Raw genomic sequence first — 21,519 nt, forward strand, 5'->3', positions numbered from 1 at the left:
TTTACTCTCTCGAGGAGAGAGAGCCTCGCACGATCGAACTCAATAGTTCCTATATATATTCGAAAGACCAATTAATTTCCAATGAACTTGGAGAACGGCAGCTGCGTATCAGGAAAAGCTTTTCATACCGGTGCCTCGCCTCCCCTCCCGCCCGCTATATTTCCCTCTTTTTCTTCGACTAAGGACGCGTCTCGTTTTAAGAAGAAGCAGCAGGCTTCTCGACTGTCCCACTCCCTCCTTCCGCATCCTCCTTGTCCTTTTTTTCCCGTTGTACCACTCCCACGGGGCCTTTTAGCTGAAGAAAACCCAAGAACAGATGCTTCTTTCTCACCGCGTGATCTTTCTTTTTTCTCGTTTCTTCCATCCCCTCTCCCGGTGCCGAGAGCAGCAGGCAGGTAAACGCGAAGGTTGCAGTCAAATGCAAATCGCGAGCTTTTCCGCCCTGATTCGCTCTGCTCGAGTACCTATCGAGAGCATTGTCGTCTCCTCTCTCCGCAGGGTCCGTCCTGCGACGATCACGAAGGGAGCGTGAACATAGACAATGATGGTGTCCTGGTCTTTGTTAGATCGAGAGGTACGGGCGCTTCCATCGCTACAGACCGAATCCATCGATCATTCGTGATCAACTATATTGAACACGTTTATCATTTCTCGTATATATAAAGCTATGATTACGATATCTAATCTTATTTATTTAATCTTCTCAACGTAGTCATGAGAAAATAAAGATTTACTCTTTGACAGTAAAAACGCCCAATCTAGATAACTCTTTTAAAATATTTCTTCAGAAATATTCCAAGTCCTTCTGATTACAATTGTTATCTTACAATTATCTCGCACCTTGACTCATAAAGTTATCGGCGGCAGTCTGAGATAACTTCCGCAAGTAGCGGGTGAGTTATTTGTTTAGGAAGTTATATCAGACCGGAGACCAGGGTGTAAGGGAAGAAATCGAGCTGTATCACGAGCAGGAGGGACATCGGCCAAGAAGAAAAGGAGTCCGAGAGAACGGAAGGAAGAGGGAAAGAAAGAAGGCCCGACGCCGCGCCGGGAGAAACAGCAGCTGCAACATCACGTATCGCGCTGGGTCTGCGGATTCGTGGTGGGGATATTGTGCCGGCAGAGTCACTCCGGGAGAGATTATTATCGCTCGTATCAGGCGCCTCGTGCGCACCCGCTGCCCTTCGGGAGAGATCGGGCGCGTGGCACGCGTGCCGTCTCCCTACCACGCAGCCATGTGTCCTCTGAAGAAGAAGAAGAGGCCCCCGTAAATGTTTCCGCACCTTGCCGCCGGACCCCACGACTGACTCGATATTTACGCGAGATTGAGAGCACCATTCGAGTATCTTCAAAAGCAATTTGAAATGAGTTGCCTCAGATCTGTTTTATCGCGTTTAAAACAATTCAGCATTGTGATAGAAAATATCCTCTCTTTTTTTTGTATTCACGACAGTGTTCACAATTGAGTAACTTTGAAGTCTCTTAAGCATCAATTAAATATCTGCGAAAACGAAGAAACACGACAGAATTATTTTCATTCGTCTATAATGAATCTACTCTACACGTCAAGCTCCAACGCTCTTTTTTCTTGGAAAATCAGAAGAAAATAATTTATAAAAGTTTTGCGAGAAGTCGCTCAGTCCTCGCTGCGATTCGAGATGAACACAATATTCTTCGCAAGATAATCTGGAACGCTCCGTATTGACAGCTGCGACGGAATCGCAATTAAGCAACCGAGACTGGATGTCTTCTCGGTCTCTCCAGGTGGAATCGGAATACGTGCGTCCACTTATGCCCCGAGGGACTATCGACTGCCCTCTCCCAGAGTCCCTCGATCGACCCTCGATGAATCTTTACCAATCACTCCGAAACCGCACAATGGTATTAACCAGATCCTACCGGAAGATTACGAGTCATTACGTGAATCACGCTGACCTCACGATGGGCCTACGTTAGAAACCGTCATAAATACACCCTCATATTTTTCGTCACGTACCTCCTGTGTCGTTATAACAATTGGGAAACGGGAGATCCCGGAAATAAACGATCTATTCTGTCGATTCAGTAAATGTCTCAATAAAACGTGTTCCCGCCTAACGGAACGCAATTTTACTCGTTTAATAAAACACGTTACTATTCTTTCTGTCGAAAAAAAGAATACGATCTGACCTCTATAGTACAATGTATTTATAATTGCATTTGCACAACATACTTTTTTTCTCTTCGAGGAGGAGTGAGCCGAGTTAAATTGCTATTAAAAATTACATCTATTTTCGAGCTTTCTAACTTTTACTAACTACCTTTACAGTCTTAACATTCGTCGCTCCGAAATGGTCTTCCGAGAAAACTTTACGCGACGACAGGTGGATCCGCGCGATTTCGTGCCGGTGTAACAGCGGCGTTGTTTTATGACGGCAGATAGAAACCGGAAGGAAGGACCGAGTGAGAATGCGGCGTTCTCTCTCCGCGCGTTTTCGGACGGATATATTCCGTTTGCACGAGCGGCAGAGTTCTCACAGCCGAAAAAGCAACCTCGTATACGTTTGTTTGATTCGCAAGCACTCGACTTAATCCTTTTCCGTGTTTACTTTCCCAGCACGGCTTTTCGTTGGTATACGACGAGTTTTATCGCGGGTGCATTTGATACCCTGCCAAGGTATACACTCTGGTATAAAGGATCGTCGATTTCATAAATGCAAATAAAACTCTTCTCCGCTATATTTCCGGCAAAACATTAACGCCTATCGTTAAATATGGCTGCAATATCTCCATATAAAAAGTTTGGTCACGTAATTGACCAGAATTTTTACAATTTGTTTAACAATAAGTAATATAATATTAAGGCACTGATCTCTCTCGTACGGCACACGAGTCAGGGAATTTCGATTAGCATAATCGCCGTGTAAAATTCACGGTGCTCGTATATCGATTAAGATCGACCGACCTGATCCCCGGTGGTTCAGTTGCATATCTTTACGGCCGGCCGCGAGTGAAGCAACTGTCGCCGTCAGCCCGAGATTAAACTCGATAATATTCGCGAATTACCATATTTTGCTTTCGCGTAACAAATGAAGATAATTAAGCGTTTTACCGCGGTCTTTCGCCAAGCTCGCAAGTAGCATGCCGCAGATGCTGCGAAGAAAAGATACCGCGAACTAAATCGCACGGTCGAGAGATTTTGCGAATTTTCCTCTTAACGAAATATATATCATAAAATAAGTTGCGCATAATATATTTTGTTAAAGTTATAATTATAAATATATAATTATAGATATATGTTGAAAATATTTCTTCGCATTCTGAGGTTTGTCACTTATTTATCTAGAATAATAAAATAAAAAATGTAAAACTTTTCGTGTAAAATTATGTCAACTGTGCGAAATATATGCCTTGGTGTGTAATAATCGGATATAATATAGTAGTTATTTCAGTTTGGTACGCAGGGTTGTGAAGAGTTCTAAAGTTTGTCGTGACGTACGAGGTGTGTCACACGGAATGCTCGAAACCTCGAAATTACTGACTGACGCGTGCAACCCCAGTAAATCTCTCGTTCCCGCGGGATGTAGACGGCGGAAATGCAATCCGCAACTCCCGACGGCAGTTCATTGAGTCGCTCTTCGTTCTCGCGAGAAAGTGCACGCATACCAGAGCGAACGGTGGCGGCAACGAGTGCATGTGCTGCCGACCGCGTTGCGGTCTTGGCTGTACGTAAACTTTTGCGCGTTTATGCGTGCTGACATTGTGTGTGTATGAATGAAAGAGCGACGGTCGAAGGAAGAACGGAGGGGGTCGAGTAATGGATTCGCCCGTGTGTATACGAGTGCTACGGGCGAAAAACATACTCAACCGCGAGTATATAAATACACGAATGCGTAAACGTGGATGTACAGTATACCACTTATGTGTATACTTTGTGTAAGCGCGATTCTCTCTTCTTATTCTCTTGCTTCTTCTATATGGATTTGGATTGGGAAAGAAAATGTAAGTAATGTCAAAAATTTGTATCTGCAGTGTCAACTACTTTCTATCATCAACATTTTACTGTCATACACTTCATAGCCTTGTAAATAATGCAGCAAATAAAATTGATAATTATTTTTCTACTTTCGATTACGATTACATGGTAAGTTTCAATCGCAAAAATAATATAACGTTCCAGTAAATCGTAGTTTATTTTTCAATTTTTCCTATCCGATAAATAATATCGATACTTTATCGATTTGAGCATCTGTAGACGTCGAGAAGCAAGGTGGGCGCGAGGAAGAAGAAAGACGCTATCCACGTGTGGTGAAATAAGGAAGAAAAACGGGGACATGGGGGACGATCGGGGCCGGAAGTGGTTTCATCTGGCTCCCCCGTTGGTCTGACCTGTTGAACCACCTCGTGACCGGAAGTACACTGTACAGCTACGGACACCGTGGCGCGGTGCCTCTACTCTCCTTCACTCCCAAGCCTTCCCCCGATGCACAACGTGGCGAAGAAAACTACAAAGGTTTCTTTCTACCGACAACTTATCACCACATTGTTTACCTGATTATATGACTGTGATTCTTTTACTGGTTCCGATTTTACACCGGTCCGTAACGGTGGCTTTGCTCTTTCTTCGCGGTTCTACGTTCCTCCTCTGTTATTTCTTAACTGTTTTTATAACGTGTCGTGATAGATTTTAATATGATGTAATTACTTTAAATTCTTAAATTTAACTGAAATTTGTCGCATTTTTAATCGCGGGAGAAACTCGCACGACTTATTCAGTATAAAAAACCAGAATCTTGATCAATCTTAATAAGAATATGAGCCTCTTTGGAGAAACTATAAACGTCGAAAGTAGTCTTCTTAATAGCGACGCGGATTTATTAGCTGCGACGGCTGCACAGCACTTGGCAGGGCATGCAGGCCTGCGAAATTCGGATAGAGGTGAGATAGGGGTGAGCTAGAGGGACGATTCCGTGCTAACTAACAATAAGGGACGTGGATGCGTGGCCGAGACAGGTCCAGGCCATTATATCCCCGACACAATGCCTGCTGCCGGGGGGAGCAGTATGCGCGCCATAATAATCTGTCACCCCGTATAGCACCGATGCGTATGCCGCATAATACGCGCCCTCCGCCCGAGAGAGAGAGAGAAAGAGAGAGAGGGAGAGAGATGGGGATTCGCCGCACCCCATCCATCGGTTCTGCAACGAATGACGTTAGAGACTTTTGCGTAGTATAAACTCGCTAGGAAAGAGTGTTAGAGAAATAACAGAGCAAGTGTACGTGTGTGTGCATTTTACGTATAAGTGCGCAGCTTGTCATAAAACATAGTCTTGTCATCCTGAGAGCGAGAGAGTAGACAAACATAGAGTAGACAATTGTATTTTTAGATTGATGTCCTCTCTGATGCGAGAGAGCGTGTCATCGATAAGCTTTCGTTCGTCTAAAAAGTTATCGAGAATAGTTTTTGATGAAAATGATGAACTTTTCGCGAATTAGTTTTTAAGGGTGCTGTTATAGATTAACAAGAACGTTTTCTCCATTTAGTTTAACTTGTCTTAAAACAAAGATTGTTATTAAACTTTAAATTAGATTAGTCCTCTTTCTGATGAGACGTAGCGTAGCAGAGCGAAATAGTAGACGGAAACAATGGAATTGCTTATAATTTTTTTTGTACTCACCAATTTACGAATCGAGACGTGGATACGCTGAAGTCGAAAAATGGAAAGGAGGAAGACGATGAGAGAAGCAGATGACGCGCAATCGCTGCCTCGGCCTCGGTGTGTGCCGAATGTTACATGGTATTAGGAAGGTGAACCCTTGAATTAGGGCAGTTGGCAAATATCCAGATTAGGGGGCCACCACGCGAATTTCGTTGAAAGTCGGTTATTTCGTGCAGTTCGTGCCACGGAGTTCGAATTTGTCTAAAAAGAAAGAAAAAACAAAAAGAGTATAACTATATTTGATTTGTAATAACGGCGCGATCAATTCCACAATTATTTCACTTAATTTACTGGAGTTTAATATTGACAATTTCAGCAAAATTTATTATTTGCGCGGATATACCACACATCGATACTTTTATCGAGAAAATCCCGACTGACAATCAAGAACAATTGCAAACGAAATTAGTTTCTGTTCTTTGTGTGATTTCAAAAATCCTTTGTGTAATTTCTCAAGGAATTTCATTTGCTGATTCGTACATACATATTCTGATACGTATCGAGCTGGGTGAAGGCTGGCAAAATATCTCCTGGCCACGCGCGAAATATCAAGCTGGCAAATTAGGTTTAAATATTTCTGCGAGACATTATGTGTTTCGGCAAGTTGCAGGTGCGGCCAAGTAACACGCGCGACATAATTATACCGGCAATTTGGATGCGTTGCGGTTCAGTATACTCAATTTCTCAATTCTTTCATTATACCCTTGTCCCGGTACATAAATAACGCGAATGTTTCATTCAATTATTAACTCTTTGCTCTACGTTAAGTTCATTATACGATTTATATCTAAACAAGAAAAAATGAATCGGTACGTATAAACGTCCCATTATTCTACCGACAATGTTGCAATTCATTCCAGAGAAACGCGCGGCAATTTCCCGCCATCCCTGGCCGTACATGGCGTACATTCTGATTCATTCATCACAATCGTCCATCACGTAAGACGCATTACTTGGGTAAACGAAGCGATATCTCTCGCGACCGCCCCTCGGCGCGGCATCCGCCGTATCACGAACGAATGTCCGCAGCTCCGAGCTCGACGTGCCGGACACGCGCTACGCACGTCCGCGTTCTCGCACTCGCACGTACGCATCAGTACATATACACGTCGCATACGCATATGCACGTACCACGTACATTGCCTCGTTTGTGCGCGCGCGCGCGCGCGCGTAAGAAACGTAACACGCAGAACACGCTTAAAAAGAAGGGTATGACGTCACGCGCGAGGTGGTGGCACCCGGCGCGTGCCGCCAGTTTCGTAGATGGGGTACGAATTATCGCTCCCGGTGGAGGGGCGAGGAGAGAGGGAGAGAGACGATCGCGAGCTGTACCACCGTGGACGTGGGGCGCGGGAAAGCAGGAAGGGCGGTGCAGGCAGGGGGCAGGCGCCCCGAGGTGTCCGCTAGCAGGCAGCTAAGCGAGGGAGCGAGCGGGCAAAGCGAGCGACGAGCGAGCAAGCAGACAGGCAGGCAGGCAAGAAGTCCGCACGAGTGGCTAGGGTGTCGTACAGGGGCTACGTGCGCGGTGGTGGGGGTGGGCGCGTGCAGCCGGCCTGCAGCTGCCTTGCCTTCTCGCGTTGCCCCTTTTCCCCCCGGCGCGGCGCGGCGCGGCCCCCTCCTGCTCTCGGACGGTCCCCGCGCCACCGGAGTACCGGAGCAGCCGCTACCCACCACCCTTCTGATTCGGTCGGTCGCGGGCACAACCCCTCCCGCCTGCTGGGCCAGGGGGGAACCGGCGGGACCACAATTATAAGTAGGGGTGCACCCGGCCTTGCTACCTCCAGTCGAGGGCTGCACTCTGTGACGAGCACGCGCGCGCGCGCGACCACTCGTCGCTCACCCCGCACACCCGGCCGCCCAGGGCGCACGCGTGTGAAGCCTGTGAAGGAAAACGCATACGTACCTATATATCGTCGCGCGGGAGTAGTAGTTCCCGCTGCTGAACGAGGGAGGTAGTTTCACGAGGGTGAGAGAGAAGAGGACGGAGAGATCAACCCCTGTAAATCTTTCTTTCTCTTCGGAGGGAAAACAGGAGCGGGAGCGCGCGAGAGAGATCGCCATCTGTCGTTGAGCCCGCGCCGATACAGTTGCCTGGTTTGCCTCTGCGTTTATCGGTGGTTGTCTCGAGTGCCGCGGTGTGGCGTTAGTGCGGTCGGTCAGTGGCGCGAGACGCGCGTATGTACGATTATACGGTGAGGATTTGAGCAAAAACTGGGAGGAAGAAGGAGGTGAACGCATGTACGATACATCTTCGACAAGAGTGAGAGGGGATTAGAGACAGGAGTGAAATAACCGAGGAGAGAAGAGAGAGAGAGAGAGGACGGAGAAGCAGCGATTCAGCGTCGTGCACCCCTTCTGAACTTTGATCCTCTCGAGGGTCGCGCCGCCGACCGCGACAACAATCGGTCTTAGCCCGACGTCTCTCGAAGCGGCGTCTCACGTCGCCGGTATCCTCTCGTCTGCGAGCTGTGAGCTCCTCGCTCGCTCCTCGTCCTCCTGCGACCATCCGGCCCTTTTCTTCCCCCTTTCTGAGCGAGCGGCGCGAGGAGAAGGAGGAGGACCCCTTCCGCCGCCGCGCCGCGCGCGACGGGCGCATTGACTCTCTCGTTCATCTTCGACTCGTCACACACGCACACACACACACGAGCCCGGAGCCGTGCGGGCATCCTTGGCTCCACCTCCACTACCACACGGCGGTTGCCCCACCATTCTTCGCTTCTCCCCCCGTCGGCCCTACTTCGGCGCCCTTCTCCGTTACGGCGCTGCCGCCGATCGCCGAGGGAGTATTCCTCGCGGCGCGACGGCGGGCGATCAGTGCGTGACTCGTCGTTGTTGCGACGATTGCCGAGGACGAGAGCGTCGTAGTTTGTCGTCAGTGCTCCCTCGTTGGCTCTGGGAGGTATGACCGCGACGGGTTGGTCGTGACTCGTATGAGAGAAAAAGGAAACGGGAAGAGATTCACGACGGTCCGCGGCGAGAGGAAGAGAAAGAAAGAGGACTTCCTTGGCTTCGTCATCGCTACCTAGATCCCCGGACGCGAGGATCGTCGCCCTCCCCCCTTCTCCGCCCGGCGAACCCCTCAGCGTCTGTCGTCCCACGGATATACTGGAATAAAGTGTGTCAACGGCAAGTGTGTAAAAAGTGAAAACCTGCGCGTGCGATAATAAAATCTCGTTCGTACGTATACATGCCGGCCAAATAAATCGTATACGCCGCGTTTCGCGCTCGCGTCCGGAGTGCACAGTGGTAAACGAGTTGAATTGAGCCGCGGTTTATTCGCCCGGCCCGGCGCTCGTTTGTTCCGTTCGTTCGTTCGGTCGGTCGTCCGTCGATTCGCGCGGCGACGGCGACGGCGACGGCGACGGCTCGCATACATCGAGAACGTATCCCGGCACGCGGTTCGTGGCTATGCAGCAGCCCCGCGGTGCCGCGGCGAGACGCAGGTAACGCCGACCGGCCGACGGGAAGACGCGACACGGGACGACGCGAGCAGAACGCGCGCGGATCGCCGCTCACATCCGCGCCTCCGCCCGCCGCCGCCTTCCGGGCAAGCGCCGGCGGCGTGTAAACACCGAGGGATACGCGACGCGTCAACATGTGGACCACGATGCTCGTGTGGACGGCCGCCGTCGTTCTCCTGCCGACGCCTCGAGCGGTAAGTCCTCTGGTCCTGCGATTATTATATTCCACTTCCGCGTCTTCAAGTTCCTCCTTGCCGTCGGCAACTTGAATCGTCGCGCGCGCGCGCGCGCGGACTTTAGTTTCCGTGGACATTAATTGAAGTTAGTCAAGGTTTGTCCGACTCCTCCGTCTTGCCATTTCTCCGGCAAGAAGATCTGACGTGAGACGAGAAACGACGTATCTGAGGGACATAAACGTTACCGCTATTGCCAGGTGCCAAGGTTGCCGTAAAACACGAGACGTACACATATATATACACGCGTCCGATTCCCGGAAATGACGCGAGTACGTGCGTTCCTCGAAATTACTTTGTATACGAATGAAGGGATTATTCCGTAAACCCCGAACATAGTACTCGTCACGTGTTGTTGTAATTACTAGATATTAGGGAGGGGTTTGTCAAACTTGTGTCGGCACTCGGTCGGCACTCGACTACTCGAGTCGACGCCGGCCTTGGGCATCGCGATTCGATGAATGAGTTTGGCACGACAACGTTCGGCATCCGAACCGAGTCAACCAAGCGCCTCGTATGCGCTAGGTATATACGCTACATCTCAGCTCGTAGAGATAGAGATAGAGAGAAAGGGAGAGGGAGAGAGATCGGCATTGTTGTAAACTTATCAATATACGCCGGGAAAAGGGAAGGCGCCGCGAGATGCGAAAGATCGGAATAGACTCGACGTAATCGGTTCGCGTTTCACAACTATCCACAATACGTTCGAGGCTCGGGTCGCGCACTTGCGCAACTTGTGTGATTCTAAGCGGCACGACCCGATTAAAATCGCCTGATGAATATCTCCGCGTAATCCCGCGTCTAACGTTAAAAAAGATAACGACGAAAGCTCTCGCCAATACATCCCTGACCTCGCCGAATTTTTTATCCTTTAATCATTCAACCTTGAGCCGCTAACTCCATTCGGCTAACGGGAAATGACAGCTTGCTCTCCGGTTACTGGCTAATGGCGTAAATCGAAGGATCGAATCGAGTTGAACGCGCGGCACACGGAAAGAGATCCAACGAATGAATCGAGCACCGCCGCCGCGAGAAACGCTCTTCTCGAGAGTCACGACTCCGACTCTTTTTCCCCGCGTGGAAATAAAACGTAAAGTTTCTCGGTTTATTTAGTTACAAATTATCCGCGATCGTGCGTCTCTCGTACTTGTCAAAGCCTCCGTCGTGTTTGACAGTCGCGGAATTGAGAACCGACTTTCCTTTTTTCTTGCATTCTTTCTTCAGTGCTTCGCAATTCAAGTTTTTTTTTTACGCTACATCGTTTCTCTCGAACGACCGATTCCGAATGCGACGAGCGATGCATTTCGCGTATTATACGGCCCCCGTTTCTTCTCTCGGTTTCTTCTCTCCGCACGGATTCCGAGGGAATTCTTCCTGGGAGAGATGTCTCCCCCGGCTTCCCCCCCCCCTCCTCCATTCCTCGTGCGTTCTTCTTTCTGTCTACCACGATCCTTCGTGTTTGTGAGCTCGACTACCTTCGTGCTTATCTCTTAGCGCGTTGCTTACAGCTCTGATACTATACGGCTATACAGCGAAATACGCACAAGACTGACTTTGCTTTTAGAATCGTGAATTTCTGCAACCGAATTTAATCGACAATATACCTACGCTTTTGGCAACTAATATCGATAGTGTCGCATTTGTTCTTAGCAATCAGTTATTCTCTATTCTTTTATCTTTTTTTATTAATTAATATTTTTTCTACTTTAAGGTGACAGTTTAATTAATTTTATCATCTTGCAAAATTGTTGATTATATATTGTCCTCTCCCACAATCAGGGTACTCTTTTTCTCTTCTAAAATTTTCTTTCGCCATTCGAAGAGTTCTCTCTTACTATCCGAAGGAGTCCCTAACGGCGTATTCGGCGGTGCACCCAACTCTAAATCTGGATGCACTCTTTTAGAAGTGTCTAGCCCCGCTTCTCTCTCTTCCTCTCCCTCTATATTCGTTTTTCCTCTCTCCCCGATGTTGCGCCTAGCGATGATTTCGAACCGCGTAGACTCGTCTCCCTCTCGATCGCTTATTTTCGATCTTCGTGGAAGATCTTTGCAAGAATCCTGCCGATCGTTGGCGAGAGTCGAGTCCTTTGTTGTCCAGTGCGGGGTGGCGAGGTGGCGAGGTGTCGCGATCGCGACCTCCCGAAGGAGACACGCCTCAAAGGCGTCTGAAGGGTGGCCCGGGTGGCGGCGAAAATCGTTTTGTGTGTGACGAAACGCACCGAAACGCGTCGGTGCCGTGTGTATATCCGTAAATACGCGTGGCGGCCATTCTCCGTTCCCAGAATAACTTTCCAGCGCGCCAAAAATGAGATTCCTCATCGTGAGGGCAGCGTCGAGGTGCGTGAGGTATATGCGTACGTATACGTGCGACGTGTGTGCGGTGCGCGTGCTCGTTCAATCGTTTACTTTCGCGAGACGCGGACTAACGGGACGGATTCGCGACGAGTGCAATTGCATCGAGTGTCCCGCTTCAAACGCAGTGCGGCGATAGTGGATTGGCAACAAAGACCCCGGTCTCTTATCGCTGAGGACGCTTGTCTGACATCGAACACGACGTTTGTGTTTAAGTAAATAAAGCCGGGGATCAGGTAGCGCTGTGTACTTTTGCGTTGAAATGCGAGGTAAATCGTATAAATGTAAATGTATTATTCATTCTTTCGCTTTAAAAATAGCTGATTGCCACGAGAGTTGTTCGGTTGCTTCGCGCGATACAGTCTGTATCCGCGAACCAACATTTATTTTTATCTCACGAGGTCGTGTAGAATATCTTATTTTTCCAACTTGACGTGACGGGATCTTTGTCGATCACGACATTCACAACTATGCGCGATATCAAATGTACGTGGAATCTACATACGACATAGAACTTCTTATTCGGTGTGATACTCTATTTATATATATATATCTGCACGTCAGCTGATTTAAATTACACACGATTATACCGCTTACTCCACTTGCCGATGACGGATCACGACGGAACGAGGTTGCTAATGGTGCGCGTAATCGATGCGTGCGAGATACGCGATCGCGAGACCCATGGGAGTTCGATAAAGGAAATCTAATGCCGAGCTCGTCGTTCGGACATCACTAAAGAACTTACCGTTCGCTCTCGGCTATACAATATCTCGTGGGAAGCTTCGTTCAGAAGCGCATTCGTGTGCGCGCTCGTGTATACGTAACGTACACACCGATCGCCATGTCTCTGCGTATGTACGGTGTTCTCGGCGTCGCGACGACTAGGATAGGAAAAATCAGAGACGCGTATCTGACGTACTGTTTACACTACATATCGGCTCAGTCGCGACGATATTGATGTATCGAAGGAATCGTTAAACCTTGACTAACATGCTTTTTCCCCTCAGCAATTATTTCTTGGCTCGATATTTTATTGCACGTTTTTATATTAGATAATAATGATAATACATAGAGGCTGATCGATCTCCCGTTCGATCGGAAGGTACAAAGTCGCGCGATTTAGTAGCGTGATGATGGCGCTAGTTAATCGCCGACGATTTTACGTCGCCGAAAAACGCGCTAATCGCTCCGCCGTTTTTCGCTTTGCGCTTCGAGCCGGGTCTCTACTCGGTAATTTCGTTAAGCAGCGCTTCGCGAGCCAACTAGAGCGTTGATGCATTTACGAGCTTGGTCGACCGGCCTCTTTTTGCAGGCGGTTTGCATCCACACGTTTCAAAAAGGAATATCCGTCGGCTTTAATAATAGCGCTCTGGCAGTTCGTCAAGTGGCAAGGAAAAATTTTCATTTTGATCTTCTTTCTTCACTCGGAAAAATAACATCTGAATTAACATAAACATAAAAAAGATATATGTTTGTGTGTGAGATATATTTCGCTATTAATGTTTTCTTTACATATACTAATTAATTCTTTTTACTAACATTTTATAAAGATTTTAAGATTATATTAATAAAACGAGTCATTTTGAACGGTTGAAAAGTCACTGATCACTAGATCTTAAAGGCAGAGCAAAGAACACGACCAACTAAACTACTAAACCAAGCTCGAATTTATTCGACGCAGACAAAAACCAGAATCGTCGAATCTGCGGTAAATCGTAGCGTATTTTCGCAATTCGATTATAATGGCGAAGCGCGACGACGAACTGTTGTATGCTTCTCGCGGGATACGTTCTCGCGCAACGAGCGAGCGAGCGAGAGAGGATGCACGGTTTTTGTCGCATCGACTCGTTTCTCTCCTCCTGGGAGACGTGCGTGACACGCGTTCGCAAAAACGTGAGCGCACACGTGCTCCTGCGGCGTTTCACATCATGGGGCACGAGACGACGGCGACGTCCCCCGTCTCGCGGATAGAGAGAAAGAGAGAGCTTCGTTTGATACCAAGTTCTTTTTTTGCGTGTCCCATGATGATTCGTCGCCAACTGTAGACCAGATCCACCATTATTAAAGCCTTTTTACGATTGCACGCGTTACAGCTGTTAAAAAGACTGAAAGACTGTTGAAGTGCCCCGTTATATTCGACACTCCCCGAAGAACGCTCTTTTCGTGATTTCCAATATTAAGATATTTTTCACATGAGTCAGTACAATAATTCTCAATTTTCAACGCATAATCGTGATATCTAAGATAAATTTTTATCTAAGATAAATAAAAGATCTTCGTTTAGAATTGATATTTGGCGATTTTAACGTTTCTACAATTTTAAACGTCGTGTTTTAAATTTCAATTTCGATTTTTAATATCTACAGTTTTAGTTCGTCACAAGCTTCGGAAAATTTCGTATGTCGATAAGGCTGAAATGACGATAGCACCGATTTGCTTACGTGTACCCTCTCGAAGAAGTAACGTTCGTAAACGCACGTGTTTTACAGGTGAACGCCTCGGGGGTGTTCGAGCTGAGGCTAAAGTCCTTCGTGAACGAGTTCGGCAAGGACAGCCTGGGCAAGTGCTGTTCCGGCAGCGCGTCCAAGACAGGCGAGTGCTCGGGGGTCTGTAAGACGAGGTTTCGGGTTTGCCTGAAGCAATACCAGGTGAAGATCGACACGACGTCGCCGTGCACGTATGGCGACGTCGTGACACCCGTTCTCGGCGAGAACAGGATTAATCTCAGCGCGAACGTCGCTTTGCCGAGCTTCACCAACCCCATCAGGTTCCCGTTCGAGTTCACATGGCCGGTAAGTCTTTTTACTATTTACTATATTCTAGATCGTGTTACGTTTATTATCCTCACAACTAACATTCGCTCTTTCTCGAATTGTTCCGAATGTTTTGGTTAACAAAGCTTCCGGCATAACCGAGTAACAAGATTGTACACGTGTCTCGGTTATCAACGGAAATATAATTTAAAATTTCATAATATTTAATGCTCGAAAAATCAAGAAGCTATTTTGATCATCCAACAAAATTTTTTATTGGGAGAGAGAAAGTTTATCAAACTTTTTATGGTTGATATATACAAGTAGTGGCAAGACACCTTGCGTGTCTAATAATAGCATGGAACATTATACTCGTATATGTGCGTAGGATGAGTTCAACATTCTAAGGGATATATCATTGTCGAATTATACGCGATAATTTATAAACTTATGAAAGACGATGCGCGTCGATACACGACGCTCAACTCACGATAAGCTTATGAGAGGCGTGCACGCGCTGGAGATTTTTTGCTGGAGCCTTCGATTAGCATAAACGTTTCAATGTGGGAAGTAAGAAATGTTGACGACCGTGTGGTGATAGATAACAGGTACAGGGTGTTCTATATAATGTTGCACCGGCAGCGATATATAACTTACAAAACATACAGTTGCAAAAAACAAATGAAAACTATACATATTTCCTGCGCAACAGTGATTCTACGCATTTTTCTCCGCGTGTCCACATTCGCTAAATATCTCTGATGTGTTATACAATCAAGAGGACCAACTTCGAAGGTTTCTCTCAATCATTACTATCATTAGCAATACGAAACAACTTCGAAGGTTTCTCTCAATCATTAGCAATACGAATTTTTCAGCAGATATGAATAATTTCGTAATGATTTATCATATAGAACAGGCATGCGTTGTTTCGTAATCGACTAATTGTAAGTATACACATTTCTGATGTAATAAAATGGAAAAATTTTAAATTGTCGAAATTAGATTGCAAGGACGTAAAAATGATGCAATGAGAATTCGATTGCGTGGAAAAGAACAATGCTTTCGTCCGTCCATTTAGTCAGATGCTAATCGGACGAGTGCATTTCTAACTCATTTCCAGCAAACGTCGGAACGAGACCAAGATGAAGAACACGCGGAATTCGCGTGCGAAGATCGCGAGGAAATTATATAAGCGAGAGATCTTGAGAGTTAACGCGTCGACAAAGTCGAAATCGCCGCCCTTTGTAATACACGTCGCGATGCTATCTCGCGCGGAAAGCACAATCGCACAGTCCTGCTCTCGTCTCGCATAACCGACCGACTAATTTGCACGGAAGTCGTTCGCGAGTTTCGCGTGCGAGACTGAAAACCTGTTCGGTTTGTAACTTCTGAAGGTCGTATCATGTACATCGAGATTGCTATTGCAACATCGGCGATGCAATCCGCTATGTGGTATGATCAATCAAGTTTCGGTTTTGAAAGTCTGTGTATGAGTATCGTTAAAAATGTTAGAAGTTTCATCAGAGATTCCATATGAATTTTGAAATATGTAGGCGGGTTTAAAATACGTTTGCGTGCAGTGTTTACAACTCGAAGCGACCTCATCCTAGCGATGTAATTTCGATGCGCGTGCGATATTAGCGATATATATGGGGAGACACACGTGCGTGCGTCGTGTAGTCGTGTAGTCGAGTAGGCGAGGGAGAAGTTGCACGCGTCGTCGGTCGCGTTGCATTTGCAACAGGTCGGCAGCGGCGGCCGTTCTCGCTCGCAACGACTTTGATTTTTGCCTCGCTTGACGCGCGCAATTAACGAAAAGGGGGAAACGTGCTTTTTTTCCCGTCCTTTCTTTCTCTCGCGTGCGCGTAACGCGCGTCGGCCGATACGAACGTGCAGGATCGACGCACTCTCTCGCATCTGCTTTTTCCCTTCCTACTTTCGCGCGCGCGTTGCAACGAGATCGTTATGGCGTACGGACAGGTTGATTGTGTTAAAGGAATGAGAGAGAGAGAAAGAGAGAAAAACACCGAGAGCACGTGTATAGGGGTTGCGTTTGCGTGGCACGTACGACGCGTGTTGCCAACGTCGCTTGCACGCGTGCATGCGTCGGTGCAACCGAGAGAAAGAGAGAGATAACGAGGGCAAGAGATAGATCGAGAAGGTGGCGGGAGGGAGGGAGGGAGGGAGGGAGAGAGTTGGCAGATGCCACGGAGAAAGAGAGAAATAAGAGAAAGAGAGAGTGAACAAGGGGAGAGTAACACTTGTCTTTCCCTCCTGCTGTTGTTGATGCTGCTTGCTGTTGCTGGCGTTCATAGTTCATAGGCGCCGAAATGTAAATATGGTAGAAGTAAATAGATAATCGATGAAATAAGTCGTCGAATCGTAGATCGGAAAATTGACGATATCACGGTATAAAGATATTTATAATTTATTTATGTTTTATCTAGAGAGAGATATAAAAAAGTCGATATTACATATGAAGCATCGATAAGCGAGGAAGGACATTTGTTGTATGATCTTATGACGAAATTATATAAAAAAGGTTCTCAAGGTGTATGTGATGTAACGTGATTTATACAGTCCAAGAAATATTTTTATTCAATTCAATTTATAAGGCTCCAAACTATCTTGTAACTGCCATGTAAGTTCACACGCAGAATTTAAACTCCACGTATTTATCAGTAAATTCGGTAAACAAATTTGTTTTTACCGTTTCCACGAATGGCGATGTGTGTTCGAGCTGAAACTGCACGCCAATGTACAGCATCTTTGGACGCACGTCAATCTTCTCATATCGGTGCTCGCGCATTTCTGACTATGGTTCTGACTATGAAACCGCCGCTCCGCAGCAGATGGCCGGGGTCTTTTGCGCCTCTCCACACTTCCCACGTACTCTTGTCTTCGCTCTTTCTCTCTCCTGTTCTCTTCTCTCGCCCTCCGTGCTTTCTCGTGAGCAGAGTTAAATTTACTAACCCATATGGCGCCCCTCGCGCCCCCCTCTCTCTCTCTCTCTCTCTCTCTCTCTCTTACACATTGACCGTTTTTCGAAGTAAGCGCAATGAGAGAACCAATAAGAATCGCGGAAAAGCGTCAACGATAAAACCTCTTACACGGTTTTTTATGAGTGGATTTTCTTTTTGGAATATAATATAATAAGACACGTTGTGAATCTGTCGGTCCTGCCTACTTGGCAGGACTTGAGCCGGAGGCAAAACAAATTCACTTTCTCTTTCTCTTTCCCATCTATACCCGGGTGATACAGGCACGTGCGTTCTTCGACATTTACCACCGGTTGAACCCACAACTCGGCGGCTGATAGGATTATCGCACGATGCACCGATGTCGAAATTATCCCGAGAGCAGTTGCCGATATTCTACCCGGCATCTGCTTTGATGTAGCATCAAACGAAGTCGGTAGCGGCCCTCGGGTTCTCGGAAGACACGGTCACAGTTCGCGGAGAACTTTTGGTGGTTCCTGACCGATTTCTGGCCGACTCTCGTGTCGGATATCGCCGACTTCGCTTGGCGAAATAGCTCGAAACCGACGTAAGCCGCAATCGCTATTTGGAGTACTCGATTTATTTTCGTAGCTTCAAAAGCAAGAACCGTTTTAACTACATTCTAAATCCCATATCGTAAGATCAGCTTTACATAAAGAGAATTGAGACAAGTAGTGATGAGAAAGACCCATAGTATAGGTACATAAGCATACTAATGATTTGTTTTTTTTTTTTTATTTAATACTATCGTGACAAATAATTTACATAAACGGTTTGTTACATGACGCGTTTCTACAGCACGATATAACGAAGGACAGTGAAAAAGTGAATTAACTCGTTGTTGCCGCTGATTACGGCCGAGTTCGCAATTAGTAAATTGACTCGCGACTCACGAGCCGTACGCACGAGCATTGGACGAGCGAGAACCGATAAAATAGCTACTATAAATAACAGTTACGTGCAATGCGCGTAAATCACTTCCCTGTCGTGTGCGACCGAGATGCGCGAATTAATGGCCTTTCCATCACTGCAACTAGGTTCATCAAATGTTCGTGCGTATAATTAGCGACACAACTCGACGAATCTAAGAATGAGTTTCGTGATTTATTAAAAACAATCGTTTTACCGACTACATGCACAATTTGTATATATTTCAGTGAAAGCTAAAAGTTACGTGAAATTTTAATAACAGATTTAAAAAAATTATTCTTTATAATATTTTTTAATTAACAAAATTAATTGGGATTTTTTAAATATTAACGTAGAAATTCCAGAGAAACTTTCCTTAGAGGCAAATCGACATTCTCGTCAAAGCAATTTTTTTTCATACTTATTTCTTAAATTATTTGTCGGTGGGCGCCCCGAGGAATGCTTGTGGTATGTCATTCGGCGGCATGCGTCGTCTCGATACATAATCGTAACCTTCGCAGACGCTGCAATCTCTTATGCGTGCGTGCGTGCGTGCGTGCCGCGGTCTCTTATGCGCGCGCCTTAATTGGCTTTACGTTCGTGTACACGAGCCGCCTTATTAAAACAGCACGAGCTGCACGAGGCGACTAGCGACAGTGCGGCTACTGTGCTCGATCGTTGCGCACGCTTCTCGCGAGTGAGCGCACCGTCGCTCGCGGGGCGCGCCCGCGCCGCGCCGTACAGCATTGAGCGTTACACGATTTTCCGCGCGCAGTCGCGCACTCGCGCTAATAGCACGCACGCTCACTCACTTGTTTGTTCGCTCCATTCTTTTCCCGCTTTCGTTACTTGTCGCCTGGGAATTCCGCCGTCGTGCCATTCTATTTTTAGCCGATCACCGTAACTTCCTTCCGCGATAAATATCACGCATTATCGTAAGGTAGATGTTGACGTTAGAGTGGTTAGAGGAATACTGAAGTACGCTCGGCTATCGATATTCGTCTCGTATTGCTATAGCATTAATTAAGAAAATCGTCAAAGAAAATTGCAATTAATCTGTAATGGCAGAAATAACGTAAATACCTGAATTTCAATTCAGATGTCTGCTAAATATCTATTTTTACGAATAAAAAGGGTATCGGATGGATTCACTAGCCTATATAAAGCAATTTATATTTCTATATAGATGTGATTTCGTATCAGACGATAATATTGCCAAAATTATAACGAGGGATACTATACAGTAGCGTCATAAGCATTCTTAAATGCGTTTTCGTGGAACGCGATTGCGAGATCGAGACTCGAGGAAGAACAGCGAGAGGCAGAGGACGAGGGAGCCGCGAAAGTGATGGGAATCGCGTTGCAGGAAGAAGGGAGAGGAAAGGTGGGGCTCGAAACTAAGGCGGCTAGCGAGCGAGCAGGCGAGCCGTGGGTCCCACGGCCGAAAAGGCTGCGTGATTCGCGTCCCAGACGAAGGCACGAGCGGCGAAAGGTCGAATGAACGAACGAACGAATGACTACGTGTACGGGGGGTGGCGGCAGTAGCTAGGTGATTCGGCGCATCGCGACGCGGCTTACATTTAACACGAATTATGTAGACGCGAAGGGAGAAAAAGGAGACGACAACACGACGCGACAGCGACGGCGACAGCGACGGCGACGCTCGATTCCCGAAACTCCGCTGATGCGTATTTTTAGTTCTGCCGCGCGTGCGAGCTTGCGAGACTCGCACGCGATCGACCTCTTTCCCTACCGGCGGTTAATTCCTATGTCTGCGTGCGGTACCTTCCTTCCTTCCTCCTTTTCTCTTCCTTTTCGCGTGCGTGTCACAGCACGAACTACGGAACTTAGAACCTATTACGCGTCGACAAAGTTTTATTTCGATTCGAGACCTTCTCTCGAAATCAACGAACATGTTTTTAGCGAAAGGATACACTTGTTATTATTTAGGTATATATAAGATTTATATAATATATATATTTTTTCCACATATTCTTTTTTTATACTAATTTTTAATAATTTAAATGGATTTTATCTGACAGATGACATGTGTCTTGTTCTCGTACAAATAATATACTCCTCAACATAGATTAAAAAGGATTTATAACAATAGAATGGATTCCCCATGAATTGCGATCGAAGCATACGCTATTTGTTTGTAACGGTAAAACTCGGCAAGTTTCCCTTCGCTGCAATCGAGTTCAAGTTTTACTCCGCGAGAGTACAAAAGTATTGAGTAACGGCTGGTTACTCATCTCACAGATTCTTATTACGACATCGCTCGGGGGTGCCCGTTTACGCGGAAGCGCTTCTTAATCCATCCCATTTCCTCTCCCAGACCTTGTTTCCTGTTACTCTTTTGTCGCGCGCATATGCTCCTCCTGGCTATAAAAAAAGGGAACCTTAAATATAAAGGGGAGAGAGAGAGCCTCACATAATAATAGCGAAAATAGGTTTTTGTCTCAAGGCTGCTTATTGTCACTTTTCGCGATGGTGTGCACGCACCATCATTTTCATATAACTTTTGGAGCGCTATGTTCAGAATGACTATACAAAGTCCGTTGAACAAGCATGTAAAAAGTGTGAATATAAGAAGTATTTATTTCATTCTAAAAAAATGATATTCACACGCGCTTTTAACGCTTCATTCTATAATTGTTACTTCCGTAGAATTCGATCGAAATTCCTGTTACAAGACGTCACTGTTTACCCAGTCACTCTTCCTTCGGCAACTTTTGTCTTTTCCCCTACAACGCGCCATCGACAAAGCGAAAATATGGTTTGTAAGCGTGTATCTGCCCTCACCCTTTCTCCCTCGTCACGTGGTCATCGGGCAGGTACGCATCACCTGATGCACGCGCGTGGGTGAACCTTATTGACTGATTGACTGACCAACTGCTCGTTTCTTGAACGATGTACGGTCGCTCGACACGAGTGATATATGTCATTATCGATTCCATCGTGCGAGAGTCGTTTAATTCCGGTTAATTCCTAAAATCATTTTTATATTATATGATAGTGTCACAATTGTATAACGACCGTTTTTACAAATCGAGAGAAAACTTTAACTATAATGTTCTTTTCCTTTTTTAACAAAAGAAGGATCT

General features: G+C 46.5%; 1 protein-coding gene across 1 annotated transcript in view; it reads left to right on the forward strand.

Annotated features, from left to right (window-relative positions):
- Nucleotides 1–8,330: 8,330 nt before the first annotated feature.
- The window catches only part of Delta (uncharacterized), a 42,361-nt gene continuing 29,172 nt past the window's right edge, over nucleotides 8,331–21,519 (forward strand). The window contains exons 1-2 of the mRNA XM_071699270.1: nucleotides 8,331–9,354; nucleotides 14,238–14,540. Coding sequence (XP_071555371.1) covers nucleotides 9,295–9,354; nucleotides 14,238–14,540 — 363 coding nt within the window. The 5' untranslated portion in view covers nucleotides 8,331–9,294. The remainder of the gene's footprint in view (nucleotides 9,355–14,237; nucleotides 14,541–21,519) is intronic.

The sequence above is a fragment of the Temnothorax nylanderi genome, unplaced genomic scaffold, assembly GCF_030848795.1.
Source record: "Temnothorax nylanderi isolate EJ_2023f unplaced genomic scaffold, tnyl_v1.0 TNYL_tig0017_pilon, whole genome shotgun sequence".
Classification (NCBI taxonomy): Eukaryota; Metazoa; Arthropoda; class Insecta; order Hymenoptera; family Formicidae; genus Temnothorax; species Temnothorax nylanderi.